Source organism: Salmo trutta, chromosome 19 (genome assembly GCF_901001165.1).
Source record: "Salmo trutta chromosome 19, fSalTru1.1, whole genome shotgun sequence".
NCBI lineage: Eukaryota > Metazoa > Chordata > Actinopteri > Salmoniformes > Salmonidae > Salmo > Salmo trutta.
This window is the reverse complement of record NC_042975.1, coordinates 39461203-39470259: the sequence shown is the minus strand read 5'-3', so window position 1 is coordinate 39470259 and position 9057 is coordinate 39461203. Positions and strand designations below refer to the sequence as shown.

General features: G+C 39.0%; 1 protein-coding gene across 13 annotated transcripts in view; it reads left to right on the top strand.

Moving 5' to 3' along the window:
* Nucleotides 1–5661: 5661 nt before the first annotated feature.
* Nucleotides 5662–9057, top strand: part of LOC115154563 (RNA-binding protein Musashi homolog 2) — a 314171-nt gene continuing 310775 nt past the window's right edge. For 8 of the 13 annotated variants that reach the window (XM_029700902.1, XM_029700896.1, XM_029700900.1 and 5 more), the window contains exons 1-4: nt 5662–5866; nt 6207–6247; nt 6524–6605; nt 7062–7146. In XM_029700902.1, coding sequence (XP_029556762.1) covers nt 5805–5866; nt 6207–6247; nt 6524–6605; nt 7062–7146 — 270 coding nt within the window. In that variant the 5' untranslated portion in view covers nt 5662–5804. The remainder of the gene's footprint in view (nt 5867–6206; nt 6248–6523; nt 6606–7061; nt 7147–9057) is intronic. The other 5 variants (XM_029700898.1, XM_029700895.1, XM_029700897.1 and 2 more) reach the window with 2 other exon arrangements.

The following is a 9057-nucleotide window of genomic DNA, read 5'->3' as shown; positions in this document are numbered from 1 at the left end:
CTGATAGGATAATAGGGAGGGAGTTGGGGAGGATTTCAGAAATCACCTGTGGTGCACATTAATTTTCCAGCAAAGGCCCCATAATAATGCAGCAGCATGCACTCCTTGGTGTCTTTGATGAGACTAATTAAAGGCATGAGGCATGTAAAAAAAATTTTTTTTAAAGAAGCTAATCGGAGGGCAGGACTATGAGGAGCCTCATCCAAGACCCCTATTGATTAATGAAGTCACACTGTCATTCCCCATTATCTTCGCTGCTTATAATAGCACACTCACTCACCCACCAACAGTGGAGAGAGAGATTGAAGGATTAGCAAAGGTCTCCTCACGTTGCGCTCCATAAATGCTCTCTTTAGTCATGATGCTCAAGTCAAGTCAGTGCTATACTTCATGATGTTTTGATTGTGCTGCTGAGTGCAAGGATTCATTTGTATTTTATGTTACATGTCAGTTATCTTTTTATAATATGTAATATTATTTCTTAAAAGAGTAATGTTAATTTGTGATAGTTGAAACAGAATACAAAGGCAAGCCTTTTCATGAAGAAACTAGTGATCTATTTAGGGTTATGAATGACTCCCAACTTTATTGTTGAATAGTGTTTTCGTTCTATATCTATATTTTATTTCTATATAAACCAAATTGCTATATTGTTGTAGGCCTACGTTACGTTATCTTGCAAATGATTGTACTGGATATTTGTGTGAAGTTGTGTGGGTGGCTAACCAGCACAGGTGCAATTGATTAGTCAATTATGGGACCTAATGTAGGACACAGGTGTGCTGGGAATTAATAGGAGGATGGTAAAGGTCAAAAAAAAATGTAGCGTCCAATCACAGGTATTGCTTTTTAACACTGTTTAAAATCCTCTGGTAAAAATAACTTTTATGTCCCCCTGTATTTGGCTTGTCACATTTACTCTTTTAAAAATATAGTAATAATATAGCAAGATTATATCTGCTATTTAGGCTCCTCTATTTATTACGTAAAATTACCTTTCAGGTTAAAGGTTGTTGAATCACTCCTTTTTGTTTTTAATAAATAATATCAACATTAAGAATTGACATGCATGGCATCAAAACCATGGTTGTATCTGGAGAATACTGCAGACCAGGGCAATGTTTTGAAGCAAATGTCATCATTACAATATGGGTTGAATATGTGAAGTCATTATTAGGGATTAGACAGCAGCAGAGCCCCCTAACACAGAACAGCAGAGCCCCCTAACACAGAACAGCAGAGCCCTCTAACACAGAACAGCGGAGCCCCCTAACACAGAACAGCAGAGCCCTCTAACACAGAACAGCAGAGCCCCCTAACACAGAACAGCAGAGCCCCCTAACACAGAACAGCAGAGCCCCCTAACACAGAACAGCAGAGCCCCCTAACACAGAACAGCGGAGCCCCCTAACACAGAACAGCAGAGCCCTCTAACACAGAACAGCGGAGCCCCCTAACACAGAACAGCGGAGCCCCTTAACACAGAACAGCAGAGCCTCTGACTGTCATTGAGATCTATGCATCGATCTCTGCTGGAGCTCGCAGTAGGAGGACAAGGGACTGTGTGACAGCTGCAGCAGACAAGGATGTCCCCAGCTGTCCTCTCACTCAACTTCCCCTCTGCTCTCCTCTCACACTCATTTCTTCTTCTTTCCCTTTAAATCTCCAATAGCTCCATGCGATCAGCATCCACAGGCCTGGTTATCTCTCTGCCGTCCTGCATGCTGAGTGCCATCACTACTGAGGAGCTGTGTGAGAACAAAGTCTTCATGTTGAATGCTTGTCAATGCTATGTTCAGTATATCAATGCGCTCAGGACAATGTTTCCTTGTCTCTAGGCTCAGCTTTCTGGGTGGAGGGGTTCGCTTTATTGAGCTAGTGTTACATTTCTTAGCTTTTTGTTTTAACCTTACTAGATGATACAGTCCCCACTTTCTCCTCAATGAAAAATGCATCAATAACTTCTGGGAGTTTTTTAAAAGTGTATTTCATGGTGCAAAACAGGAACATATATGTGTATATATATATATGTATATGTTTCACATTTCAATAGGGAATCGAGTCATCAAATTGAAATGTTCAAAGCATGTAACAGATGTAGGATATAAAAATGTAACCGTCCTTTAAATACTTTATGCGTTCATTAATCAAACACAGATGGTATTGTGACTGCAGGAACACTCACAAGTGTCCATGCCGTAGAATGATATAATGCAGTTTCCTCACTTGTCAAGGGTGTTCCCATGCATTTTACGTATTGTCTCTAACCTTGATCACTAAAAGACCAATATTTTACCATTACTTTTCAGCACTGAACAAACCTTTGACTGTGTGTATTGTTAATTACTAGGTAGGGATTGATTACATTAATATGTAGAGAGGAAGGGTTTATCATATATCATCATGACTGGTGAAAGGGATCTCAGTTTATAGGCTGGAAAGCAGCATCGCCCATGTTGTTTGAAGGCTGAATTGCATCTCAGACATGCTCACTTAACACTAGTGGCTGCTCAGATTAAAGGGAATGCTCCACCACTCCATAAACCTTGGCTTGGAGTGTTTTCATTTCAATGAATACAACAGCTGTCACAATTACTGCAATATATCCACATTGTGATGTTTACTTGCCTTGTGTAAAGTACTTTGATGTATTTGGTTGTTTAGAGCTCAGCTTAACCGTGTGCGTGCCTGCTAGAGAAACACAGAGAAGAGAATACGATAAACAGTATAAATTGACTCATTTACCAGAGTAAGCATCAACATTTAGTTGTTGGAATATTGATCATTTGAAGTGGCTTTTTCCTCTTTGAGTGGTGGTTCATACAAAAAATAATAAATTGCAGTGCCTTCAGAAAGTATTCACACCCCTTGACTTTTTCCACATTTTGTTGTTACAAAGTGGAATTAAAATGGATTTAATTGCCATTTTTTGTCAACGATCTACACAAAATACCCTAATGTCAAATTGGATTTTTTTTGTTTACATTTGTACAAAAAAAATAAACATCTTGATTAGATAAGTATTCAACCCCCTGAGTCAATACATGTTAGAATCACCTTAGGCAGTGATTACAGCTGTGAGTCTTTCTGGGTAAGTCTTTTAAGAGCTTTCCACACCTGGATTGTGCAACATTTTCCCATTCTTTTCAAAATTCTTCAAGCTCTGTCAAACTGGTTGTTGATCATTACTAGACAACCGCAACATTCACTGTCTTCTTGGTAAGCAACTCCAGTATAGATTTGGCCTTGTGTTTTAGGTTATTGTCCTGCTGAAAGGTGAATTCATCTCACAGTGTCTTAGCTCCATTCCATTTTTTTTACCCTGAAAAACTCCCCAGTCCTTAACGGTTATAACCATACCCATAACATGATGCAGCCTCCACTATACTGGAAAATATGGAGAGTGGTACTCAGTAATGTGTTGTATTGGATTTACCCTAAACATAACACTTTTTATTCAGGACAAAAAGTGAATTGCTTTGCCACATTTTTTGCAGTATTACTTTGGTGCCTTGTTGCAAACAGGATGCAAGTTTTAGACTGTTTTTATTCTGTACAGGCTTCCTTCTTATCACTGTCAATTAGGTTAGTATTGTGGAGTAACTACAACATTGTTGAGCCATCTTCAGTTTTCTATCACAGCCATTTTATGGGGTATTGTGTGTAGTCCAGTGACAAAAAAATCTCAATTTAATCCATTTCAAATTCAGGTAGTAACACAACAAAATGTGGGAAAAGTCAAGGGGTGTGAATACTTTCGAAAGGCACTGTACATGTGAAAATAAATTCTACCTACCAATGTTGAACCTACTCTACGTTTGGTTTCTGTCTAGGAATAAGAGCAGGTTCAACATTGGTTAGAATAGCTTCATATAAAATCATGTTTATTGTAAATAAAAAAGGTTGACCTGTGTGACTTGTGACCAGCACTGAAACTAGCTCTCATAGACAAACCAGTTCAAAGTCAGCAATGACATCACTTTGCAACCGGTTCTAAGTGCCTTACAAGGGTTCTACTGAAGAAAAAACTATTCATTCCAGGAACTGAGTGTGTGTGACATGCCTTAAAAGTGTTCTTCTTCTAAAAAAATAGATAAATGATTGTGTGCGTGCGTCTTCCTCCCTCCGTCTCAGGCCGCAGTAAGGAAATGAACAGCAATCACTGTACCATGACTTGAAATCCACTGAGCATCCAGCTTTAATTGAGCTCTCACTTGTGTTCAGATTTAATGGAAAACAAGGCCCGCTTCCCCCAGTTACTGAGTAATGAACATGCATATTCAGAGGTTACAATTAAATCCACCTCTCTTTTTTCTCTCCTTTTTCATCTTCAGATGGACTGCGTTTCTTGTACTGTAGTGTTTCAAAATTCAACATGGAATACAATGCTAAAATGTTTTCCTATTAAAATAGTCTCTTATTATAAGTGATTATAGAGGATGTGAGGTAACACATTTATGAAAACAATTTGAACAAAATATCCCCCTTCTTTGCATAGCTCTGCAGTGTACCTGTGGTTATTAGAAATATAGCCCTTTTCTATATAGTATAGTACAACACATATTGCAGGCTAATACTGTGGTACCGTAGATCTACTTTAACCTGTCTCTGCAAGAGTTAAATATTAATAATCTACTGTACACGTTCATACAAACATGCATAAAATATTAATGCATTTGTTTAGGTTAAATAATGATAATATTGGTAATTTAAAGGCGCAAACAATTAGTTATTCACAATATATATCAATAGTATAGTTCAACATCTGTAATAGCCAATATGCTTATTTTGAGCCACAGCCTGTTCACCCCGCTACCATCTAGGCTGAGACAGTAGAGGTGCATCACAGCTGGGACCGAGAGACTTTTAAACAGCTTCTATCTCAAGGCCATCAGACTGTTAAACAGTCAGCACTAGCCGGCCTCCGCCCAGTACCCTGCCCTGAACTTAGTCACTGTTACTAGCCTGCTACCACCCGGTACTCTACCCTGCACCTTAGACTCCTTTGTCCTACGTACATAGTCATTGAATACTGGTAACTTTAATCATGTTTACATGCTGTTTTTCCCACTTTATTTATATGTAAATACTGTATTGTATAAAGCTGCTGTACACACCTTTTCTATTCATATACTGTCCATATCGTCTATCTATGTGTGTGTGTGTGTGTGTGTGTGTGTGTGTGTGTGTGTGTGTGTGTGTATATATATAATTTTCTATGGAATCTTACATTTCTTATTCTGATATTTCTTAATTCTTTTTACTTTTTGGCTTGTGTGCGTATTGACTGGTATCATTACTGCACTGTTGGAGCTAGAAACAAGCATTTCACGGCACCTGCGATAATCTGTGTACACGACCAAGAAACTTTGATTTGCATAGATTTTTTGCAAATATCATTGATCGTTTCTCTAATTGCATGTGCGCCCTGGAAGGAAATTATGCATTGAATAAAATGTTGCCATTAGTGAATGTAAAAAAATGTATATCGACATTTTAACTAATCAATTGTTACATTGTCATAGGAACGTTATGACCGATATGGGGCGTGGTTTTCTGAATTTTATAGGCGGGTTTCTGTATTGACGTCAACCGGATTGGTTAGGTGACGAGCCCTCGCCCCGCCCAGTAGGGGGTAAGGGAGGGTATGCAGAGAGAGGGAGGGAGCTAGGCTGAGTTGATCCCACGTGTGACGATTCCATTCCCGGCTCAGTAATATTCTCATAGCGGGGCTTTGCATAGCTTTTGCCGTGTCTGTGTGTGTGTGTCTGTTACTGTAGTTACTGCCTATAGTTTGGTTAGCTATGGAAGGAGACGGGAGTCAAGCCACATCTGGAAGCCCAAATGATTCACAACATGACCCCGGGTAAGATTATAACATTTTCGATTATTTATTGGATTTTTCATGTGAGATTATCTGGCAGAGGAAGGAGCACTATGCCGTGCTGGATTCAGTTTGCAGTGCGCACATAACCATTGGTCTTTCCTTCCGGATGCAGTTAGTGATGGCTACGAAGCTTCTGCTTTGCTTTGGCAGATTACAGTAGCAAGTGTGGCCTCCCCCTTTTAACAAAATACACTATTGCTATCGAGCGAATGTTTTTTTTTTTGCTTCTCTCTATTTAAGATCGCTTTTATAAGTAGTTAGTCTTCAAAATGGCCGATCTAACATCTGGACTCACTTCTGCTATGTTTTCTTCTTACAGTAAAATGTTTATCGGTGGCCTCAGTTGGCAAACCTCACCAGGTGAGACAATTATTCCCTTACATGTCCCATGTTTCATGTTGTTTTGTTGCAACGATCGATTGTGCTTGCACGCGTTCTCTGTGTGTGCGTGTGTGCAGTATACTATATGGATATGTGTGTGCCTGTGTGCGTGCAAGGTTGTTTGTTATTTCCAATCATCTGAAGTCCTCTATTCGACCCCTATGTGCATTGCAGGGCGTGTTTGAATCACACTGACAACAGTATGACGACCATTTGTACTTGACTAATTACCCAATATATTTCCTCTATTCACAGACAGCCTTAGAGACTATTTTAGCAAATTCGGAGAAATAAGAGAATGTATGGTGATGAGAGACCCCACGACAAAACGTTCCAGGTAAAATAAAAGGTTTTTACTTTTGCTTTCCAGTAGATGAAATTGTATCCTACACTTGTGTACATGCCACATTTTAACCCGGGCTGTTTGTCCCGCGTTGTGTTTCGCAGAGATAGCTGCAGCTGTATTGCTCGCAGTAAACTGCGGGCAAATGCAATTTGACATTGACTTTGGGAATTGGGACTGCAATAACGTCATATAACTTAAATATCAGTGCCCGCAATTACTATAGTAATCTATAATTCAGGATAGTCGTATCTCTATCGTCTGAATGAATAGCGTTTAATTAGGATAGTGTAAGTACATGTGTGTGCAGTTCTATTTTTTGAAAGCTAATGAAATTCCTGATACATGTTAATGCACTGAGAGAAACAGCTGACTTTATATTCTATGTTCTCATTTGCATAAATAATGTGTGATCTAATTGATGTTTCTTTGTGTTTCTTTGTTTTGCAGAGGATTTGGGTTCGTTACGTTTGCAGATGCTGCCAGTGTAGATAAAGTCTTAGCTCAACCACACCACGAATTAGACTCAAAGACGGTATGTTTGTGTTTTGATGTCATTTGCAATGATATTTTACTGCCTGTGTTGCACATTTTAAATGTTCATCATTGCCTTCATTTCACAGGCATGCTTGAGTTGTAATAATACTGTAATATAAGTTCCACATAGAAAAATAATACCACATTGAAACCAACAACAACTGCAGTACATCCATGTGTGGCAGGTGGCATCTCAGAATACTCAGAATGCCATGTATCGGTCACTGGACCGGCCCTCTTGGTAAAGACTTCTTTGGTAAAACCATACATTTTATCATAGCTGTAGATGTGGAATTAGCCCATGATAACAGCGTTGCCTCCTCCATGCAAACTCTTACAGTAAAACACCACTCAGAGGTGAATCTCATATCTGCTCAAATTCCCTTTTCTGAGTGAATTAAGCTCTCATGCCCCCTTTCCCCATTACCATTAGGGCTCCACATGTGCACATATCCCATGTCACTCTAGTCAGTTTGATGTATATCGCATCATTGGAAGTGGAAAGTTACAAATGTGATTGTATTAAATAATTGTTGATGTCCAAAGGGTCCATTAATCCTGTAAATCTCAACAAATATTTGGTATTTCTTTACATCAGTGGATGCTTCTTATACATAAGTGTATTTGAAATATTAGAACTGTTGCTTCTACGTTTAAGGAACAGTGCATTGTCAAATCTATAAAATGCCAACACCTTCCCAATTACCAAAACCTATTTTCTGTCTTATAATATCAACAAACCTGGTGCTTCTCCCATCACTTTATCTCATGTACTTTTCCACCAGACCAAGGCATCCACACACACACATGGCATCCCCATCCCCGAGCCTTGAACTATTGTGCTGTGCTTCCCTTTTGAAATGTGGCAGTAGATGAATAATTAAGCATGTCAGTAATCTGTGTAGCGGTGAATTAGACAGCGTTCAGATGAAATCATATTTGTCTGAAATATCTGCTCAGTGGGTGGTGATATCCAGTCATGCTCACACAGCTCTGGAAATGGAATAGTCCAAACTGAGAAATAAACGCTTTGTTTGCAGCCTTCTGTGAAAGTCAAGTTCAGAGGGGAGTGTCTTTCAGATATATTTGGAAAGACAAACCTATTGTACTTCAGCAAGCAGTGTACAATTACAGTGGAGCCTGGCTGAAAGCAGTGCTATAACTTGTTGTAAGGCTGTCCTGACCTGACTGGCAAGTCACTGGAGGGTGCTTGTAAAAGCTTTCCGTTTTTATCTTGATACTTGAAAGTGAAAGAGGAGCGGTTTCATGTTTTGCATGTCATAAAAGGAAACTAGCACCTGTAAGCTGTTGCAGATAATATTGGGATGTACAATGCAGATAGTGGGGAGAAAGCCACAGAGTGCTTCATTTAATGTGTGATTATTTGATACACACACTATGACAGAATGGTATCGCTTAGAGCACTGTGACATATTAGAATATATGGCGTACATGTAGGAATTAAATCATTGATAAATAGCCTACACACATGCAGTATAAATACTGCCGATCAGCCATGTGTTCTATATGTACAGTACCAGTCAAAGGTTTGGACACACCTACTCATTCAAGGGTTTTTATTTTATTTGACTATTTTCTACATTGTAGAATAATAGTGAAGACATCAAAATTATGAAGTAACACATATGGAATCATGTAGTAACCAAAACAGTGTTAAACAAATGAAAATATATTTTAGATTTCAGATTCTTCAAAGTAGCCACCCTTTGCCTTGATGACGGCTTTGCACACTCTTGGCATTCTCTCGACCCGCTTCATGAGGTAGTCACCTGGAATGCATTTCAATTAACAGGTTTGCCTTGTTAAAAGTTCATTTGTGGAATTTCTTTCCTTCTTAATGTATTTGAGCCAATCAGTTGGGTTGTGACAAGGTATGGGTGGTATACAG